This window comes from Eleginops maclovinus, chromosome 18 (genome assembly GCF_036324505.1).
Source record: "Eleginops maclovinus isolate JMC-PN-2008 ecotype Puerto Natales chromosome 18, JC_Emac_rtc_rv5, whole genome shotgun sequence".
In the NCBI taxonomy this organism is placed as follows: domain Eukaryota; kingdom Metazoa; phylum Chordata; class Actinopteri; order Perciformes; family Eleginopidae; genus Eleginops; species Eleginops maclovinus.
Genome location: NC_086366.1, coordinates 11,838,126 through 11,861,718, shown reverse-complemented (window position 1 = coordinate 11,861,718; position 23,593 = coordinate 11,838,126). Strand labels below are relative to the sequence as shown.

At 39.4% G+C, this 23,593-nt stretch overlaps 1 protein-coding gene across 9 annotated transcripts in view; it reads left to right on the top strand.

Annotated features, from left to right (window-relative positions):
• The first annotated feature begins 3,951 nt into the window (after nucleotides 1-3,951).
• The window catches only part of elna (elastin a), a 42,460-nt gene continuing 22,818 nt past the window's right edge, over nucleotides 3,952-23,593 (top strand). For all 9 annotated transcript variants that reach the window (XM_063907175.1, XM_063907174.1, XM_063907173.1 and 6 more), the window contains exons 1-5: nucleotides 3,952-4,210; nucleotides 15,872-15,940; nucleotides 16,421-16,468; nucleotides 17,484-17,582; nucleotides 17,820-17,846. In XM_063907175.1, the coding sequence (XP_063763245.1) occupies nucleotides 4,135-4,210; nucleotides 15,872-15,940; nucleotides 16,421-16,468; nucleotides 17,484-17,582; nucleotides 17,820-17,846 (319 nt within the window). In that variant the 5' untranslated portion in view covers nucleotides 3,952-4,134. The remainder of the gene's footprint in view (nucleotides 4,211-15,871; nucleotides 15,941-16,420; nucleotides 16,469-17,483; nucleotides 17,583-17,819; nucleotides 17,847-23,593) is intronic.

Here is a 23,593-nt window from a genome sequence, read left to right as displayed (position 1 = left end):
ACAAAGAAGGTCCAAACTCACCTAGAACTTTAGAGCTTGGAGCACATGATTTCATTGTTATCAGGCTCAGAATCAGTGGAAATGATTGGTAAGCGGCCTAGTACTGCTGACAGAACAACCCTTGATTTTATCAGCACTTGTTTAGTGGATTCTATTCACAGAAACCCAGACACTTCTACTCCTTTTTGTGTAAAGAAACACAGTTACACTGTCATGAGAAAAAGAAAATCTCGAAATGAAGGAACAACTACATAAATGACGTCGCTGTGTAGTTAAGCAAATGATATAAAGGTGGACCACATTGTGACCAAAGTCACACTATTTATGAATATGCTACAGCTGACGATATCTTAGCCTACACTAAAGACAGATACAAACACAAAACTTTCATATTAAGTTAAAATAAAATACGTATTTTTGTGCAAACATTGTTAGTCACCACGTTTGAAATACTCCATGGCTTATCAGGATGCTGATCAAACAGCGTGATTAATACAAAGGGTTTCTTAGGCTGGTCAAAATATAAAGCCGCTTTGCATGTTTTATAAGACATTGCTTTAGATGTCACACATTTGTGAGAACACCAGCATGCTGACTATTAATGTCTGAGCTGTTACCTACTGAAATGTAGGCAATGTTCTTTACACAAACATAACCGTCTCTATAACTATCTCTAATGTCATTTGGAATTACTTTAAACCAGCCTCACACCCTCAGAATACATGTAACAATGCCAAACCTGGACCTCCATATGTGGCTTTTTGACCTGCAAGATCTTCTTTGCCAAACAACCGATGCACAGCTGTTGATTTGCAAATCAAACGGTCAGAAAATGAGCTGTTCTTAGCAGTTTACTGGGGTCCAGTGGTCCGCAGTGCTTCTTCGTTACCAACTTAAAGTGAGCAAAATCTATCTGTTCATATCTGTAGCCAAAGTCATGTAAAATTCATAGTTTAGAATACCTAATCTAATCTAATTTTGCAAGATATACTGGTTAGAGAAGCCTTTTATTGTGACCAGCCCTAGGCACACATGTAATAATCATGAGCTTTGATAAGCTTGAATTGCAATAGCTGTCAGATGGATAAATTCTCTTGGATTACCAATTGTAAGCAGCTTTTAAAGATTATTCAAGAGGAATAAGTATTTTTTGTGACTAGATAACAAGCTTACCTTTTTCATTTGACTTGTCAAAAATGAAAGCCTTTACATCAACCTAAGTGTCATAAGGAAACTACAGTGTATGGTGTGATGTATAACTGTACTGTGTGACCCCTCTCCATGTCTCACCAAAGTCCATGCTTGGCCATGTTCAGCCTCAGCTTTTTTGGCAAAAACACACGCAAAGGAGTACCAGACATGAGCTAAAATAGAAATTTAGACTTTCAAATAAATGAAGAAAAACACTACTCTCATCCAGAGTACACTTTTGCTTCCCAAACAGACTCCTCAGCTGGTGCTTTGGTCTTAAATCAAACGATGAAAGCATAGTACCATGCTGGATACAGCATTAGGTCAGTGTCCTCCTGATGTTTGGATTGTAAATAATGATTTATTGTAATCATAAGAGCTGAGCGCAGTTCAAATGTTTCAAATGTATTGACTAATAGATTTTTGAGACTCCATTCACTGTGTTTTTAATCATTTATCTGATGAGTTCATTGGAAAACAGATGTTTCACTTGCTGAAATCATTATTACACTATGTATGATAATAGAAAGATTGTTAGCAGTTATACATTGCAATTGGCTTTGAATGAAGAGGTAGGCATGTAAAGCCATACACAGCCATACAAAATGAAATTGTTTAATCCGATCTAAACAATTTAATGGGCTTATATACGAACCTATTGTTTTAGATTAATAACTAAGTCAGGCAGCTCATTACATTTACTTGTTGGCCAAATAATTAAATGCGTCTAACATCAAGTTCATATAGTCTTCTTAATCAGTCCCTTGTACTATCCATCATTTAGTCTCATTCATCTTAATTTATTCAGCTCCCATTAATGATGCTTGGCTTTGTCTTGGGCAGTGTCTAAATATATATGGTATAACAATGAGTTTACTTCCAAATATCTTGTTTTTGATCAGCTAAAAGGAATGTGAAATTATGGTTGATTGCTTTGCATAAGTCTCAAAATGTAGAATAGAAAATCTATTCGACTAAAAATATAGTCTATAGTCTATATGTTTATTCGTAGCCGTACTAAGGGAAAATATGCTTTCCTCTCAGTCCTTTAACATCTGATATCGTAAGGACCCCTTTCAATCAGCTTGAGGGAATTTGAACACTAATGGTGGACTTCACTACTATGAAGGATACTGTGTTTCTTGGAAAGCAGAACCCATTAGCATGCATGCAACAGCCCAGTCTGTCAGGTTTGTGTCTGAGAGATTAATGACTTTGGCTGCAGCTCTCGCCAGTAATAAGTACCGCTGTTCAACCTCTTCTACTTGGAACCCCAAAAATGTGTCCCGGGGCAGAACAAAAAAAAAATTGGACAATGACAGACTTGTCAGCAGTGAGGTGTTTTTTAAGTAATGGCTGAATGTAAAGCCAAGATGAATCGGCACACAGGTGCCTGGAGAGGATGTTTCCTGTTCTGGACTGAACACCAATTCAATTCTGCCATGGACACAAGATCTGTGAAACAGTTAATCACTCATCAAAGATATTTTGAAGTGATTTGTTGATATTATGAAGCTGTAAAACCTTTTTGTAGCAGTTTTTTTCTTTTACCAATACTTCTTTCCCAGTTCATTAACCTGTATTTGCCAAAGCAATGTCATGCTCTGCCTAACGTGTTGTACAGATGGACGTCCGATAGCCTGTGATGGTACAGGTTACCCCGCATATACAGGTGGTATCAAGAGAAGAGGATCCTGCTGTGATTGATTCTGCACAATATGTTGATCTCTGACTTTGGAAGACCATAAAAGTAATATTTAATCCATATGTGCAATTTCTGTGATCTATCTCTTCTTTGAAGTTACTGTTAAAAGTACATAGAAAAACTGGTTGTTGAGATACTGTAAAGTAACGTGATTGATGGTCCAGGGTTCAAGTCCTCTCTTTCGCAACAAAACTACAATTCTAATAGTATCTAAAGCTCTCTAAATTTGAGAGTGGACTGATGTTGGTCCTCCCTCTACTTATGATATCTGTTACACGACAGACATTGACAATTACCCTGATGAATTTGCTGTGAGACTGCACAGGCTAGCAGGCTGATGTTTCTCAGGTTCTCTTTTCCCAGTCATCTATGTGCGATGCAGACAGTTTTCTTTTCTCGTTGCTTACCACTGTGACTGACTTCTACACATGGACTGCCAGGCACAGTGCACTGCTGTTTCCAGCTTCTTCATGCAGCGAGTGAGTTTGTAATGTCTTGTTCTGATATTTTGTAGATGCATGCTGATAGTTGCTGTGTTCTTTTCCCTCTGCTTTAAAGTTTTCTGGATCAATTGCTTAAGAGCAAGAGCAGAAGCTTTTTTTTACTGCTTGTGTAAAAAACCAACTGGCTGGACATTGGAGCCAATGAGGAAAGATAATTATTAGGGTATTCGGTTTGCTCTTCCTCTGTCTGTCTTTTGACTCTCACAGATAAGTATGCTCAATATCCATGCAAATGTTTGGCAGACAGTTCAATTCCTTCTGGATGAGAGGGGGGGTGTCTCTCTGTCTCTCTCTCCCTAATCTGTGTGTGTGTGTGTGTGTGTGTGTGTGTGTGTGTGTGTGTGTGTGTGTGTGTGTGTGTGTGTGTGTGTGTGTGTGTGTGTGTGTGTGTGTGTGTGTGTGTGTGTGTGTGTGTGTGTGTGTGTGTGTGTGTGTGTGTGTGTGTGTGTGTGTGTGTCTCTGTCTGCTTCCCCTTTCTCTCTCTTTCCTTGCTGGCAGCAGCGTCTGTGCTGTTGGCAGGAGTGACCAGAATAAAAACAGCAACACCAGACATAGAGGAGCAAAAAAAGCAAAGTGATCCATTGAACAAGGGGGCTTTGCCCTGTCTTAATTACGTCGAGTTCCATATTTTTTCCCTTTTTTCACCTTTTCCTTACTCTTATGGGGGCTTGTGGTAATTAGTTTGAAGAGAATAAAACCAGCTGATCGGAGAGGGGTGGTGCATTTTCTAGCGAGATGGCTCACAGAAACATTCTGTTGCTCTTCTGTGGACTCTTCCTCTTAGCACTGATTCAGCCCTCTCTTCAAGGAGGTAAGTGTGTGCTACAGCTGAACTGAGACATTTATTTGACTGCATCACTCACAGGCTTAGAACAGGTGCAATATGATTGTGTGCCTCCTCAAAGTTTTGCTAATTCTTATAAGCCATTAGGTACAGTAGGTACACATATTTATTCATAAAGCATGTATTATTTATCTTTTGCATTGTAAATGTATATAAAATGAAAATTATTTTTAGGGCTTTGATTCTTTTTACTCTTTGAAATTCAAGATGTTCAAGTCTTCTCTATCTTTTGCACATTTTCTAAAGCCCTGAAATGTGATGGGATGGAACCTGGGGATATTTTCTTTGCATCATATTTTTAATGTCTGTTCTTGCGAATTTAGCACTGTCCAGAACTTGAACAAATATTTCTGTATGGTAATTACTCTCACTGACAGTACATGTTTATCACTCCAGCTTTAATCATAAGAACCAACCCTGCATCATAATTGTTTGTTATGTCAATTCATACCCTGGTAACTGTTAATTTCTGTCTCTATACTAGTCTATTTTCATGTTCTTCAGACAGTTAAAGTGCATTCTCTACACACACACTTATGCACACATAGTATATGTTTACATGGCTGCAGACCCTATCCTATAACATGTCAGGAAGAGAAGGTTACCCAGCTGGTCCCTCTTTTCACTTTGCCAAAAGCACTTGGTCTTACATCACCCTTGAGGAACTCCCAGGTGGACACAGTGCATATGAGTGTCAGGTCTTCTGAAGTCAGAGGACTGTTCTGTCTAGAATCAATGAAGCAGAAACTTGCAGGTTTGAGTGGTTAGTTTTGTAGTTGCAGCATATCTGTTTCAGACATGCAGAGGGAGGTTTTGATCACGCGTTTCCTCCACTCTCATTCGACCCGTGATTTAGCTTTTTCTCCCCTTTCTGCATTGCTTTGATCAGGTTTATGAACTGCGTTTTCACTTCGATTTTCTAGGTTATTCTGCCTGAATCTGGGAAACATGTTTAGCTTCTGGGGCTGGCTATTCTACAGTCAAGTCCATATTTTGTATTATATTTATTTGATTAAAGATCACAGCTGATTATGTTGCTTGTCTTCCAGAGTCCTTTTAGATTAATTATGTTTGAATTGTAAGATGAAAGAACTGATTTGTCCATATAAAGTCTCATTCTTTCTAGCTATTTTATTGGCCTCCTCTAATTTGTTCACATTGACAAAGTTTACCAAGTCTGGGTTGTTCAGGACATATATTATCATAGAGTATCTAAAAATGTACTTTGCCCATCTTCTCTCCATCTCCTTGCACATTCGTCCTTTCTTCTTTGTGCCAGAGAAATTTCAGTTGAGATTTTGTGGTGCACTGAAGAAAATTATGTAGTAGGTTAAGGAGCCAACACATATCAATATTGGCTTTAGAGCACTTTGATCTCAAGGGATTGTTGAATCTGTCTAAATCAAACCTCTCTATGGCGCTCAAACTTGTTCCATCTGTAACTACGCACTCTATCTTGAGGGTAAAAGGGTTCTCTGCAAAGTGCAAGGGTCAATTGTGTGAGTAACATAAACCCTATTAACACACAATCCATGTATTTAATGCCTTTGTACAGAAAACACCTCTCACACATGCGAAATTCAATCCTTGAATTATAGTGTGTAGTGTAGTGTTTTCTATCAACAAGTGTACAAGAATTATGGTTCTGGAGGAAACATCTGGAAAGAAGTATGTTAATAAATATGCCGTCTGTCATGGTAACCACTGTACAGGTACTTCAGTTACTTTTGCTGGTTCTCCTTAGTATAATGGAGTAGGCAGATGCACTTAAAATTTACGAACAAACTGTTGTCACATGGGTGCAGTTAGGTTGAATGCTTTTCTGACCTCTAATTTTTATAGCTGCATTTGATAACTTAATCAAACCCAGACCTAGACAGTTGATAACATTCTAGGAATAGATTTCCGAACTTAGGAATGTATTCAAGCTTATTTGCTTGATAAAATAAAAGTAATAAAAGGAAGAGTGATCATCTCATACAGTATTCGCAAATTCTTGTGAAATGATACCAATGTTTATTATTTTCTTTTACTTTATAAACTCCCAGAGTACCAAGTATCCTGTACCACAGGTATTGACTTGGCAACAACCAACTGGTGGTGCCAGTTGGAGTCATTGATTTATGACAGTTAAAATTACAATTCTGACTGGCCAGTGGGAGATGAAACGGGGAAAATAGCTCCTCAGTTTTTTTCGCAGGCTTAGACGTTGTGGGATGTTTCTTTAGTGCTGGTGAAAGCCAGTTTGCCTCATTTGGCATTGGCCAAGTTCAACCCTGAGACATTGTAGGAATTTAACATTAATACTTGACACCTGCCTGGCTGTTGGTGAAGTTAAATGAAAAACAGTGCTGATTGGATGGCATGACTATGTTGTCATAAAACACTTGTGATGAATTGCAGCTTTACTCCGGCTTTGCTGGTAGATACCCAAACTGATTGTGTTGAATCATCAAGAAAGTGGTGCTTCAGCCTTTGTTTGTATTGTGATGACGAACAACTCTCTGGCTTTAATCCCCCTTCTGGCTAGGTTCAGTGCCAACCATAGCATACTGGGTGAACGTCAGACACATACAGTAGGCATTCCAGTTCAGTAGGCATTCCAGTTCCTAACGACTTCGCTCTGGAATAAAAGAAATAGACCTGTCTGAGAAGCCTTGAAGGTTTTTCTTTAGTTACGTTTTTTTGTTAAATTTCTTCAACTTCCATTATATTGGACCCACAAAGGCATTTAGATTTTATGATGTCGAGGGGTTTTATGCAATTTGTAGTGAGGTGACCTCATTCAGTACTTTCTTGGGAGGGAGCCTTTGGGTTACAAGCTATAGTGGTATAGGGATCTGACTGTATGTCTGGGTTGTTTTAAAAGACGAGTAATTTATCTGTACTTTGAATGGGTACCACTCCATTGCACTTTACCGTACAGTGTATATTAGAAGTGGCAATGACCAACTGAGAAGTGTGGTCATTTTTTCATTGACTTCTACACAAATGACTTAGGCACTGGATACTCTTTTCTGAGCCTCAGGTTGTCTCTTGCACTATACCCAACATTTTTACTGTCTGTCGTCATACCTTATTGACTGTTTAATGCCAATTCCATCATAAATGGATGGTTCAGTTATGGAAATGTTGAATCACAAATCCGTTGATCAAATGCCAACAGGTTTTGCATACTTTTACGTATGTAGATTTTCTGTACAGCATGTGTACATTGACTTTAAGGGTATTCACATAGTACTTAGTCCTCATTATAGCTAGAAACACATAGTTAATAATTTGGTAAGTTCTAAACCTTACTCTGACTGTGGAAGAATTTCAGTCCTAGCATCTCCCAGTCAGATGTTTGGTGTGCGATCAAACCCTGCCAAGTGTTCAACAAAGAAGCACATTAACTCCAATGATTCATTCCAGCCACTCTGCAGGCAGACCTCACTGGGCTGTGAGCTGCTTGGAGCGCTCTCACTGGGCCAGTAAACTGAAATGGCTTCTGTCACAATGTTTTCCTCTCGACCCCCCACTGCCTACGTATGTCCAAGATATTATAGGTTTACAAACAATATGACAAAATGAGCACAACATTAGTATTAAAGAAACGTTTTTTAAATTCAAAGCCATAACTGATGATAAACTGATGAGAGAAAATGGTAATAAAATCAATCTGATTAAACACATTACGTCAATATAATCAAATCCTCGGGCATGAAAGCATTCTATGCTGTGTTATATTAGTTTTTGTGAAAGAGGGGGGAGTAAACATGGCAGCTTTAGGCCTTTGGCATCAATACATTGGGCTAAACCAAACAAAACAGCATTTTTGGAAGTGTTTGTTGGGTTTTCGTAACAAAACTACTGGAGAACACGTCCTGTTCCCACATACTCTTTATAAATTGCCTGCAGACTCGACTGGATGACCATGAATTTCTCATTTACATAAATCAAATATTTTATGCTTTCCCTGTGCCCCACTATTTGAACGTCTTTTGTCATCGCCAGGATAAAAGTTGAACTGTCTATATATTGCTGATACATTTAATTTATGATTCCTTGTCTCAGTCATGTTATTTCTCATATTTCAGACGTTGGGAAACAACTCTACATTCCAAAATGCAATTTCATTTTTGGAAACATAAACTTTATGACTGATACGATTTCAGCAGTGTTTACTACTCAGTCATTTTGATGCTATTGACAGGTATTGCTTCAGATCATTATGTTTTATGTTGAAAAGCTTCAGATAGAGCAGGGGTGCCCAAATACTTCCCGATGGAGGGCCAAAATTGAACGTGAGGGGAGGGCCGAGGGCCAAAATGATCATTTTGCAGTACATTAAGTGTGCGGTAAATATATGAGTGCAGTACATTACGTGTGTAAGTTAAGCATATGTGTGCAAAATAAACACTATATCACAAAGTCATTTTGAAAAATGCACTGTTTATTGTGCTTCACATTTAGGTCAATAACATTTCATAACATCGATCTGGCTTCTTTAAATTAAAAAAATAACTGAAGCACTATGAAATATTTGTGGACAGGTGTGGAACATTACCAGTCCTTGGGCCTACCATACTCCCAGGTGACACAATGGGGGCCTAGGGCAGGCCTACATATTCTGCCTGTAGTAGTCAATCAGTGGGAAACATGAAGCCTGTTCTTGGTTTTTAAAAGCCTCTCAATATCAGGTTCAAGCTGACTAACTGACAAAGTGAGAATGTCATGTAGGTGAGAGTCAGATAAAGCATTCCTCAGTTTGGACTTGTTAAGATTCATAAGGCTGAAAGCCTGCTCACAGACATAAGTACTTCCAAAGAGGGATAACATAACCTGGGCATGTTTGCGGATCTTGCCATATCTGTGTGCGGGAATAGACCTGTAAAAATCTTGTAAGGAAAGCTCTCTGAACCTGCTATGGAGGTCTGAATCAGACTGAAGTTCCAAAAGTTCCATTTGAAGCTCCTCACTGACTGCATCCACATTCACAGAAAAAGGTTGAGCAAACAGCTCAAATGCTGTTGTATTTCCAGGAAAATCTTCAAAGCGATGGTCGAACTCCACCACAAGATTGTTGAGAATGTCGAGGTATTTTGGTGTGTCTTCCTCCATCAACCCAACTTCTCTGAGGCTGGGAAAATGTGCCAAATTTCCTGAAAATACAGACACAAAGACAAAAGCAGCAATGTAAGATGCAAGGTTGTTCATGAAATGAAATGAAATACCAATCATCAATCAAATGGTGGGCAGGGGATATATTTTGTTTTGTTTATGGCTGCAGTAGACTATGAAAAGCAATACAACTACTGTTTTGGATTTAATGCCTGGTTTAGTGGTTTTAAAAAGAACATCTATTTTCCAACAACACAAAGTATACATGCATCACAAACAATATATCTATGATAGCATGGTTGTGACAACAAGCGTAATACATTGTTTTATGTTCAATCAAATATTAAAGTTAGATCTCACCTGTTGAAAGATGTCTGCTAAGCAGCTGGAGCTTTTGCTTGAAGGCTTTGACATGGTCATACATCTGCGTGATCATCTGGTCTCTCCCTTGGAGCTGAAGATTGAGGATATTCAGCAGCTCTGTGATGTCCACAAGAAAAGCCAGGTCTGCAAGCCAGTGACTGTCCGTGGGCACTTGGATGTTGTTCGTCTTCGTGGCTTGAAACTCTCTTTATTTCCTCGCGCAGATCAAAGAAATGTCGCAAAACTTTCCCACGGCTCAACCACCGCACCTCCTGATGGTACAATACATCACCATACTGGGCATCCATCTCATCAAGCAGAGCTTTGAATTGACGGTGTGAGAGGGCCTTTGAGCGAATATTGTTGACAATGGCGACGACATCCTGCATTCCGTTTTTCAAGCCCATGTTTTTAGCGCACAGTTGCTCCTGATGCAAAATACAATGGTACTTTAAAATCGAGCCACCAAACTCGGAGACCTTGTCCGACACAGGCGCAGTTAGCCCTGCTCGCTTCCCGACCATGGCGGGGGCTCCATCAGTCGTGATGCCAGACAGGGTTTCCCACTTCAAACCGTTCTTGTCCAGAACTCGCTCCACTGCCATAAAAATATCCACACCTTTTGTTGTCCCTTTCAATGTTTCAAGGCCCGCTAGTTCTTGACACACTTCAAAGTCCTCATTGACGCCTCGCAAAAACACCAGCAACTGTGCTGAGTCGGACAGGTCGGTGCTTTCATCGCACGCAATGGAGAAGGCAGAAAAGTGACTTGCTCTTTGGGCTATCTGACCTCGAACGTCTTCGGCCATGTCCTCAACGCGGCGGGTGACAGTGTTCCGTGACAGGCTAATTTGAGAAAATACACGCATCTGATTTGGACACACATCTTGGGCAATTGTCAAACACTCCTTGATGAAATCACCCGCTGCAAAAGCTCTCCCACTTCTCACGATTGCATTGCTAATGCGATAACTAGCCCGAGTGGCATTTTCTTGTGCAGTCGACGGCTGAAGTAGAGTTCGCTGCTGGGTGGTTAGCTTTGTTAGCAAGTCTGCTAACTTGACCTTGCGATGTTCTCCAGTGTACTTTTGCGAACTCAGCCGCATGTTAGATAGTGACGGCCAATGTTGTATTCCTTTGAAACAGCGACCCTCTGCTTACATACCAGACACACTGCATTGGAATCTACCTCGGTAAAAAAAAAATCCTGTTCCCAAGTTTTTTAAAATTTTCGTTTGTCTGTGTGCCACAGCCTACTACGCTCCATCCTTGAATCCTCTCACTCACTGGTCTTGGGCGTTATCGGATAGCTAGGAGCTGACTGGAGCTCAACAGCGCCATCCTATGGCATTATTTGGTAGTGCGCCAATACATAATTTTCAACGAGAGCTTCCGATCGTTTATGGTGGGACAGTGCGGGAAGGCACGTGCCAAATATAATCGGTCGCAGGCCAACGGGCCCCAATTTGGGCAGCCATGAGATAGAGGAAAGAAAGAGAAAGCACATAACATTTTTTATATGTTTTTCATGTCTGACTCAATAATAAATGTGGCTAATGATTGTGTTTAATAACGGCTTATCTTTTCACAAGGATCGGTTATGAAATACCTAAACAGGAAGTCCATATCAAACTCCATTTTAAGTTTCGAAGTCACATCTTTTCTCATTATGTAACGATGTTCTGTCAGTGGGTAGACGATACTGCAAACACTCAAAGGCCACATTCTTTAACAACAGGATTATAATCAAGTCGTCTTAGGGGTTAAAATATGGCCGATGATGGGCTGTGAATTTGTTTGCCAGTTTATACTGTACCTAACACCAATGTTCTTCTTCAGGGTAGTTTCACTGAGAGAAGGTTTGGCCCTGTAGAAAGCAGCGGTGGAGTTAGGTTGAGGTCGGTTACAAGGAAAAGATGGACTGAACCATTTATTTTACATTTTTTGAAGCTCTTCACTCTCGTTCACTTGCCTAGAACATGCTGTGTAAAATAGACAAGGGGTGACTGATAGTGGGCCAGCTGTCACATGTCTGATAACAGGACATTTGAAGGTGCCAGCAACCACAGTGTTTGCTTCACTGCTCTGTTGCTCTGGGTTTCAGTATGGGGGCTTTCCATAAACCAAGAGACCAAACCTTCTCTTCTGGGACAGTGGTTTTGGATATTTCTAAACACAAAAAACAGTTGTTGATTTGCCAAAATATTTACTTTCTTTTATTGGAAGTGATGTCACGTGGTCGATATAAACACATTACAAAGTTGCTCTCCAAACGACTTCCCAAACTATTTAGAGCGCAGCTCTGGGATCGTAAATGGTTATGGTCCTGTAAATCTTTTGAAACATTTGGGGAAAGCCTTAATCAGCATTGGTGAGCTTGCATGTGTTGCTGTTTTTACTCCTAGCACCATTACAATGTTTCTTCAACTCTTAAATTAAATAACATTTGTAAAAAAAATAAAGCGCAATGTGACTTTTTCCACCAAGACTGGATAATATTTTTCTGTTGACTTTCCATTGGTAGTATTGATATTGTAAAATACTGTTGAACATGTCAATTCATTCTTTCTAGGCCAGCGTACATGATGCAAAACTAAACAAAACAGGGGCTGGTGTACTTTCCACTTGCTAGCTTGTGTCGGATGGACTACGTCATTTTATCAAAATTCAAAACAAGGCAATTCGAAAGACCAAAACACCCACATATGTGTATACTGTTTACGATAATGATTTTCTTCTAAGGCTAAGCCCTTGAGCGGCTTACTATAATTTGTGTGTTATACAAATACACATGTGAATCCTCTAGAAGCCTAAATCTGATTATGAAATTTCTCATCAATTGCACAGGTTTTTTGGATCTGTTTATTTAATAACCATGTGAAACTGTCAGTGGTGACAGGATTTTCCCCTATAAATAAAATAATTACCCTAAATTTCTTTGTTGTTACAAAACCCTTTTGCTCTTATACGGTACATACTACTGGGGTTTGATAAGTGAGTCTTGGAAATGTTACAAATCTCTATGACACACTCATGGGCTGAACATTTTGCAACCAAATAGGAGCCTAACATATCATCCACCAGTTTTATGCACTTTGTTTTTGAAATAATTTATACAAATGTCTCAAGAATCTTTCTCCCATACATTCAATTTGACTTTTTTCCATTTTGCTTTACTGGCTGTGTTCCTAATATACTGATTCACTGTTGACCTTAACCTTAAGTTGGCCACATTTAAATCCAAAATGGAGTGATGAAAGATTTAAATCACTGTCATGCTTAGCTCAAACTGCAGCTGTACATTTATTGATGCTCCAATGTGTTTGAAGGTCATCTATTTAAACAAGTTCAAAAGTTCTGTCGTATATTGCACCTGCACCAAGCCTCATAAGATAGTAGTCAGTGATGGCGTCTAACCGGTCATCCTCTAGTTTGCTTAGTTTAACACATTAGGTAATATTTTACATCCTTATATTTCAATAGTCAAGCCATTGTTTCAGCAAGATCACATCACAAATAAAAAAGGTCACCACACGGTAACAATTTCAAATTTTCTTTCCGAGGATTTATTATTCACCACCATGAATCATATCACAAACACTCAGTGAACTCTTGACTGGAGTCGACTGCAATACATTTTGCCTCGTCTAATCCCATGAGCTCTCCAAGTCAATATTGTCCATCACACACATTCCAGCACATTCCCATGACCTGGCTGAGATCACAAGATACGTAAGCGTGTGATGATGATGACAATATTTAAGGAGAATTACATTTTTTATTTTTTATTAAGGTAGGGAAGGTCCCCTGGCAAAGCTCGGTGTGTGCCTTACATGGACACGTGCACAATCTTAGTGAACCTGGTGCTCTCTAGAATTTGGATTGTAACATGATGGGATTGAGTGGAAGGAAAATTGGAGCTGACATTCTGCCTTGCCCCGCTTGCTGTGTCGAGACAGGAAATCCTCTTTTTGATTGTGAAATGAGGAGGAAGCAAAATTCCAAACAATCACTTCATCCCAGGCGTGTGGGGCCTGCAACTGAGATCCAATGGTATTGGCAAACTGACAGAGACACAAACACATGCATACACATTAATCGCATTGACTTTTTGATGATCAAGTACCTGACGCCATTTGATGATCAAGTACATGACCCTGGACTTCATTATTTATTCCTCATTTTTATTTGAGCCTGCAGGATTTTACCTTCTCTGCAGTAAGTCCTCAGTTTTACAAGGCCAGATCTCAGGAAAACTGATTAGTTCTGCCATCGTCTCTGTCCCAGACCTGGATAAATTAAAAAGTAAATTTTCCTCTCATCTGTCCATTCATTCATTCGTGGAATGATTTTGTGTCCAAAGCCACAGCTGCCGTCATAACTTATACTGCTGCATGAAAAAGCAAAAATTCTGGAAAGTTTGCTTACGTTGCTCATGACCATACTCTGAAATCTTGGCTTTCAGAATATGCTGTGTAGTTTCAGATTGTGTATCTAAAAAGACAAACTCTTTCTAATTTTCTTTCCTAGCCAGTCATTCCACACCTGATTGTTTTTGGTATCGGGTATATGCTTAAATCTCCAACTGTTGATTCTTGGATAGAGCTGCTGGATAATGCAGATCACAAGTTTGTTTCATTAATCAGCGCTGATTGCTCTTTTTCTTAACTCCAAAAGTACAAGAAAGAAAGAAAGAATACACATTTTCTGGGGCACAAACCAATTAATGTGTCACAGCATTGAAAAGTTAAAGCATTGTTTAGTGAACTTGATTACTATGCAGACACACCATATTCCCAACATTTGCCTCCTTAGGTGACACACTTGTAATGTCTTCCCCCCAATGTCTAAACTACACTCAGTGGACAGAACAAAGCACAGTGTTTACACAGTATTTGCTAATAAACATATGACCGCCTTTGACATGTGGTTGAAATTAGTTGACCTCCCACCGCATGTAATTGCCATTAAACATAATCACAGTGATCCTGTAGCTCTGTTCTCGCCTCTTTTGTTTTTATTGATATGAACCAGGTTTTTCCCTCAAATAAATATGTAATTCTGGCCTAAGTCTCGTTGGATTGAGCTTTTTGTCATCCCATAACAACTGGAGGTACTTTTTTAATCCTCCTTTTATTTTATTTCATTGCTGTTTCTTGCACACATGAGGCCACCATGTCCGGGATCCAGAATGACCCTCTCAGGGGTTTCTCTGCATGGGTTGATGCCGGAAATCTGTCTTGAAATTAGGCTAGGGCAGGGTTCCCAAAGTGTGGGGGGTGCGCGAGCTGCCACCAGGGGGTGCGCGAGATGAAACATGTAATGGTGGTCTGGTGTAAAAATATTACACAGTGTTGTTTTTTAAGTGGGATTTTTCCATAGGCTACAATAAAAAACAGGAACAATAAACATTTCGTTTGTAATCCCTTTTATTTTAAATCAAAAAACTATAATTTATTAGTTTTTGATACGTTTCACTGTAGCCTAGGATATATGCGCGCCAACTCGTTTCATTAATTCTTTCAAATATGATTAACTGGCTGTAATCAGGGAAAATGTCAAGTGGAACGTCTCATGACAAAGTTATTTATATGGCGATAAAACAAAGCTTTGTTGCATTTTTTTTTTTGTTTGTTTTTTTGGGGGGTGCGTCAACCCGGTTGGGACGTAGAAGGGGGTGCGCCGCAAAAAATGTTTGGGAACCGCAGGGCTAGGGGATGTAGGTGGGGGTGGAGGGTGTCCACAGTGCTGCAGCAGCTTTCTTAGAGAAGGTTTCCAACTGCAATACCTCATCAGTAGGAATACAATTAGAACTTTCTCATGATCAAACCTATAAAGTTTAGTTTTTTGCTTTCACTCGCTCTGGCTGGAACTGCTGTGTTCACATTTCATTATGCAGCTCATCACCTGACCTAACCTTGGGCACATGTTTCTGCCAAGGATAGATTTCCCTTTTTGTGTCAGAGATGATGGAAGTGTTAGAGAATGTTTATCTAATAAAAGGAGGGGTCATTGTTTAGAAATGCTGTTATATGTCTTAGCATTGCAATAAAAGAATAATCAAAAAGACATGGACGTCTTAGAACTGATCAGGCCACACTATTATTTTGGATAACTTTTAGATGGTGTCATGACCATTGCATTCTCTTTTGTATGTTTCAGGTGTGTATGTACCACCTGGTACTGGGATTGGACCAGGAGGTGCCGGACCAGGAATTGGATTCTTTCCAGGTAACAGAGCCTCTGCTGACTGCCTGGACAGAGAACAATCCAACACAGCGACAAACAAACAAAGTCTGTTGGTGTTAAGCATAGGTGTAGCAGTGAAATTATACTACTGTAGAACAGAGGTCTTACTGAAAGTTAACACAGGTAGGTATAACACATATCTGAGTAATGTAGTAATAATTGTTATACATAAAAGAAACAATGCTTAACACAATTGTTGTATAAATTACACGCCTTTAGGATCATGCAACAGTAAGCACCTTTTCTTCATTGCAGTATGAATTATGTATCAAATAAATAAGATATAAAGCTCATACAATCTGTCAGACATGTACAAAACGCCACATTACGCTCAATCAGGGTGACCTGCAAGAAAGTAAGACGTCAGCTGATGCAATAATAAATTGCTTAGCCCCTGTGCATTACATCACTACATGCAGGCATACCATAACTATATACTTTGTATGTTTATTGTTTTACAAGGGTCTACTGGAGGAGTCCCTGCAGGCTATAAACCAGCAAAAGCTGCAGGTGAGTAGAAGAGACATTAGATTTATGATCCTTTACTGCATCTCCTGTATAAGAATCACATCTGGTTTAACGTACACTGGTGCACTTCTGTTTCAGTGTTTGGATATTAAAAGGATCACTGTTTGTGAGTAGGGAATTGCATTGTTAAGTATTTAGTAATCTTGATTGAATACATTTAAATAAATAAAATGTATAAGCCTCATGATAACCTAATACCAACTGTTTAGATTACTTATGTTTATTAATTATTTCAATACATTATAGAACCCTATTCCACTTTGATCACAATTGGCTTCTAAAGGTACAAATGCGAATTTTACCGCAATATAAATAACATATTTTCTATTTCGTTTCTCTTATAAAAGCAGTGTTGCACTTTTTCCAGGATCCTGGTGGTCTTGTCCATTTTGCCATTCCCTCTGTTTCAGAACCCAAGATATTCTAGCTCGTATTTGTCAGTCCACTTTAGCAACAGTTCAACCACCATAGGCAGTGTCCTGACTCCTGGCATGGCTCATCTCCTATTTCCCAAAGTTTGACCCTCTGTACTTTTTTATAGCCAGGAGTACTAAAGCCATTTCTGCAGAAATAACTGAGGTCCAAGAAGAAATAGTTATATAAAACCAATCCCTTGTCAATACTCAGTTTCGGGCCGGTCACACCTGGCGGAAACACATGCTGAAAATTCCTTGTCACATTACCACAAGCTTAGCCCCAAAGGCTCAGAACATTGCTGTAGCAATAAACAATTTGTGTGGAGCCAACCACGGATATTCAGTCAGTTTATTGGAAAACACTTTGAGGTTTGAGGTCTGTAAAATTGAGGCCTGTTACACATTTCACTTGTACAAGCTCAGTGGTGAGTAATGGTTATCCCAATCTTAGCAATGGAAAGCCTAAGTAATGATGATTACTTCATGACAACACGACAAGAACATTGTTAGCATATAATAGCAATACATTGTGACAACAATAATGACAATATGATCACATTCACTTTGTTTGATCCTGACAGTCGGAGGTTATGGAGGTGGGGGACGAGGAGTAGGGCCAGGCGGTCTGCTCCCAGGAGGTGTTGGGCATGGTGGTCTGGGCGTTGGAGGACTGGGAGGAGGTATGAAGATGAAAAGAAAACCTTGTTGTCGCCAATAGTCTGCCTGTAACACATTCATGGGTCTTTTAAATTAAGATTTAAATCATATCAAGACATATTTTAAATGATTGGTAACAGATAATCATTATTGTCCTACAGGGTATATAATGTACACAAGAATATATGACAATATGGACAGTTTTGATACAGAGGAAAAGCATAGCCTCACATATGTTTGTACTTGTTTTCGCCCAACAGGACAAGGTGGAAAGCCCCCTAAACCAGGTTAGTTAAACACATTCCTGCTTGTTATTGATTTTCGGGTGAAACTTAGTAGAAACAATATTATTTATGCTGAATGTGCATATATTAAAAGGGAAAAATATATTCACAGTTTTATGTTAGATTTGAAAACGTGTTCCTAACCATGTTATGTTACAGTACACTAAATTACAATTCAAAGCTATAAAGCAGTAAAGGTGAACAGATTGTTGAATGGAAAAGTCTTTTGAAATGCCTTGAAAGGAAGGAAATGGAAATGTATAGTATGGGGTGGAAAAAGTAGGTTAATGTATAGACTACAATATGTTCACGCACTAGTAGAATAGGGAGACATGCACAGATGCAGCCAAGGGGCAAAAGAGTCTTTGATTGGTTGTCACCAAGTTCTCTTATCACAGAGTTGCTTGGCAGCTGTGTGGCGTCCTGACATCCTGATATTTCCAGGAATCTTAAACCTCTGCTGTATGAGGGAGTGATGATTGGCGAACGGGCATCAACGCCTGCCTAACAATGGTGCCAGAGCACTGATTAATGTTATTGTAAAGTTAGACCCCTACAATATCTGGAAACCCCCGTGTTGAAATTTACCACAGCCCTACTCTCCGATACCATACACTCAATATTTTCCTTTGCTGTATCACTCTCTGTGCTGCATTGCTATGTAAGCAATGTTTAGCCATAGTTGAATTCCCGTAAGCATTGCTGATACTATCTTGGCTTACCTCTATGTGTCGAGAAAGATAAGGAAACAAGCACTCGTTTGATAGACTCTGGAGTGCCACACCTTCACCCTTAACAGGAGTTACAGGGGAGCCATTTCATGAAAATGACCTAATATCAAGTATTTGGTAGAAGTTTGTTTTGGCTGGTAGCAACAGAGCTGTGTGGGAAATATTGCCCTGGCTTTTGTACGTATTTAAGTTCTTCCTCTGGTGCATGGCACAGGATGTTAAAAGCAGCTCCGTGTGTTTTTTTTAATTAGTGCTGTTTAGATCTAGGTGCTCCCTCCATTACTAATCTCTAACAGAGAGCTAAGGGTCTACTGAGGTTTCATGAATTACATAAAGGGCTTACAATCCCTAAAGGGTTGTAATATGTAATATATGGTGTTAATAGGTAACTTAACAGCGTTTACTTTTCATTTTTGGCCTTATTGCATTCCATCAGATATGAAGATATCCAAGTTTGGATATGAAAACTTTTTGCATATCTTACGAGTAATATTTCCATTGCTATTCAAATGCACGTCCACAGTGCAGCAGCAGGTAAGACTCTCTATGGCAGGTTAAATCCATCTGCATTAGTTAGTCAGTTTTTGGCTTATGTTGCAGAACACATGCCAGAAGAATTGATATGCTACAAGCTCATTTCATGAACCGTTAGTTTATAAAGCATGATTCTGTTGCTGAAGACACACAAATGCAAACAACTACTCTTGTATATGCACGGTCACACACACATTAACAGAGCTGCCATTCATTCTTATGTGAAATCCATGCAGGGACATCACATTCCACAGATACGCACCTTCCCTGGCCAGTAATGGAGAACAGCAGCTGGCTTTATGAGTAGCGTGACTGCAGTGAATTGCAGCCCAGCTCATGCGAGATCTTGTAAATGTCACACTAATTGTGAAGGCTGTCAGCACACTGCTTTTGACAATACACTGAAAGTTGGAAAGAGGAACTTCCTCTTTATGAACAGCTGTTGGACACCTCTCATTTCCTGTGTTCCCTTAAGCAAAGGTGGGCTCAGTTCTCATGGTGTGGTTGCCAAACTTGTCCCTTGTAGACTATCCTCTTGTCCCTTTCAGACCGTGTTGAAGCAGTTCATAATGAACATAGAAGTTTTTGCTCTTGGCGTAGTTTTACTCTACTATTAAAACAGTCCGTTTTTAGGTTGAGAGAGAATGTGTGTTCAATCCAAATAGTGTAAGTATATATACATGTATATTTTATCAATATTTTGTCCATCCTTGTTATCAATGAGGATCTACATGTCTACAAAAATCTTTCTTTGTTGTTTAAGCATAACTGACAATCTGGCCACATAAAGTGTGTGAAAATAATTAGTTATGACTCAAGTAAAGAATTTGTCGGCTGGCTGGCAGCGTGTTTTTTGCAGCTTGCATGAGGTTGGCATCATCAGCTTGCAAGAGCAAAGCCTCTCCGAGTCGCCAAACCAAAAGGTGTTTTGTGGAAATTGACAATGGCAGCCTGATAATATGAGCACACTACACAACATAACACTTTAATGCAATCCATCTCAGCAGAACCACAGACCACAGCCTGCTTCATTAAAGCAGGATTTATTGCAGGGTATGACTGCATGAGATTTAGATACTGTAAGTATTACAAATGAACTGAAGGCTGAGTTTATATTGTTCTCACTACTTATCTCACCTTTATTTTTGGCTCGTCTTTACCAGTGAGTTATCATAACAATGTGAAACAATGGAAACAGTCCCGGCAATTAGATGCAAGATAAAATCAGGCTTAAAGATGGAAATATGTACATACTTTAAGATGATAGATTACATTGGTCAATAACAAAACAGGTCTACAAGATCTTGGATCCTGCAGAGTTATATACCTATAAAATGACTCTAATTAATAATTTTAAGGTTTTATAGCCTGTGGCAAACACAAACAATTGCTCACTTTGAGGCTGCTTTTAGAAATATTCCTCTTTTGTAGGTACCAAAGACCATTGTTATGCACCCCCTACCCTCTCATCTCAATTTACACTCTTTGGATTGCTTTCAATAATATGTGAATCTAATATGCAATTTAAAACGCACAGCTCTTCAGTACACCTGGATCTTCTATTTTCAAAAACCTTCAAACCGTCTGGAACATATCAAGGATTGAAGAAATGTTAAGTGTCCTCGGAAATGCAGAGAAATAGAAAGATTGAAGGGATATTGGGAGGACAGAGAAGAGACAGGGCTGAAGCAAGGAGGACAGAAACGACTAATAACTCTTGAGAGCATACCGTATACTGTATGTCATACACATACCACACACATTATATGCAGATTCATTTACATAACACACATGCTTAGAGAGCTTGATGAAAGGAAGTAGACTGATAGATTGAGGTGAGGATGAAAGTGTTTAGCCAAAAGAAGATGAACTTGGAGGAGGTTTAGTCTCCTGGAACACATGTGCTTCTCATTACCGGAGCTCAGACCTGTCCTCTGCTTTCAGAGACGGCAAGCATCTGCCTGCAAATGTTCATGGACATACAAAGACACACACCACAAGGCACTTTAAGTGTAGGTTATTCAGACACAGTCTTTCCTGCACAATTCCATAATATTTCCTAAAACGAGTCTCAGTTCCAAGTGTTAAATATCTTTGAAGCTAGACTGTCTGCAGAAGAGATTAGAATTAGCCCACCCAAACACAGGGATTACTGCATGTTTGTTCACATTGGAAATGCCTGTAGCTACCCAAACATTTTTTTGTGGATGATGTCACAAGATGTTGTTAGTGTCCTCAATAATCTCACTAATCTATCCCAAGAATAAAATTATGTTGGCGTGAAGCAAGATAAAGATAAGGGTTTTATTAGTTCTAAATTGTGTCTAATCAGTCACGCTAATTACAATTTCTAACTTCCCTAATTGAACCAAGGCTTTCACTATGACTCCATAACAGCATACTGGCCTTCCACCAGCCTGTTCTGTTTGCATGATAGTTTTCCAGTCAGTATGTTACCACCGGTCTAATTTCTTTCCATGTTCCCTGTGTTAGATGATGAGCCATCCCTTAGCATGCTCTCACAGCCTCTCCCCTGCTCCATTTGCCAGAAGGCCTGGATCATGGAGCGCTATCGTTGTCCATCTGGCAGCACAGCCTGAGTGTTGTTTATGTAGTGATGGAGTAACAGTCCAGGAAGACATATCACCAGTTGAAGGACCTTGTTGTAGTTATTGTGAACCAAGGCCTGTTAAACCTGAGAGCCTGTTTAGTGGATTTGTGGCCGAGTAAATAATTACAGTGAGGTTTAGTGATCCAGCAGATGCAGGTCGTAGCTATTTGTCTAACACTGTGCAAGGTTAACTGTAGCTGATCAAAATGTGCAACACTATCGGGGGAAGGTGACTATTGGCATATGAAGATTAGAAACACGGTTTATGATCAATTATTTACACATATCTTACAGTATGTCTGAGTTTAAGTATAATGCAAGCGTGCAGTGTTGTGTTGTAACTTAAAGCAAGGCTTTTGAAATGTTGTTTAATGATTTTTCAGTAAATCTGTAATGATGCGAGTCACTGACATTATATCACCTTGGTGAAATGTTTTCGATATCTGTTTTTTTTCCCCCAGATTCAGTGCTGTATTGAATTACTTTTGAAGATTAATCATTTTTAAATGACTTCAGCATTGACCTTACAGTATATAGTTTCTCATCTATTCCTCACTTTTTCTTTGTAAAATATCCCATATGTTTGTAATAGTGAAATGATTTAGATGACTGCATAATGATCACAGCCTTTATAATGACTCAGGAACTTGGAAAATGGTTTTAAAGCTGACTCCATGACTCTAATATCAGTGTTTCAATATGCATGATTTAAGCCGAGCTGACCTGTAGAGCACTGGTCTCAACCCTGAGTTGTCAGAAAAGTATTCAGCAGAATAGCGGTTACATGCATGTGTGGAACATCTGGAAGAGGAGACACACTTGGCCAACTTTACATACCATTGTCATGGCTGTGTTTGTTTACTGGTTATCACACCCTATAAAATATTTGCATAATTAACTTTTCTAGACATAGAACTTACTTACTTTACATTTGCAGTGTTTTAAAGTTTCACTGTATACTCTAATGCTTGCAGTTTGTTTCTGCCTCGTCTGAATGGCTTTTCAGAACATGCTGTGTGTGTGTGTGTGTGTGTGTGTGTGTGTGTGTGTGTGTGTGTGTGTGTGTGTGTGTGTGTGTGTGTGTGTGTGTGTGTGTGTGTGTGTGTGTGTGTGTGTGTGTGTGTGTGTGCGCCAAGCTAAAATGGGTAACGGTATGAGCACCGGCTTAGGGAGTCTCTTCAGACATACTCAGAGGCTCAGTGTTGGCAGAGTAACTGTGGCATTCCTTAAAAAGTGGTTAAAAGTGGAACAGCAGAGGATCTCAACTCTCACAGAAACTATGACAAGAGAAAGTGTTGGCGAAAACTTATAGCATATCTTGTTCTGCTCCATATGACTTGTAGCAAAAACAATTACATAACAAACGAATGTGTTGTAATGCATAGTGTTCAAATTAGCACAGTTTGAATTAAGGGACAGCAGTAATGGTCTTTGATCAGATGTGTTTGAACTAAGGCATGTGTTTGTGGTGAGAGAGACTCACAAGCACTCAGGCTGGTGAGGTCAGACCACCACAGACATAAGTGGGCAAAGCAGCCGAGTTTGGCACCGTGGCACTGCTTGTATTACACATAGTGTGTAATGGGGACTTTCACAGTAAACGCTAATTTGGAACTATTTGTAATATGCCTGAGAGATCATGTGTCTGTTTTGATGCCAAAATGCGGGGGTTGATGAGATCCCCCAAAGTTCCTTAGTCATTGTTAGTGCTTACAACACATTGAGACAAAGAACAGTCTCTTCTTTAGTTTGATATACTTGTCCTCTATACAGATTTAAAAAGACCACCTACCGATGATGTTCACACTGATTTTAACCTGAAGGCTGCCCCAAAAGAAAATATAATAGATAATGAGGCAACCTTAGACCCTTTC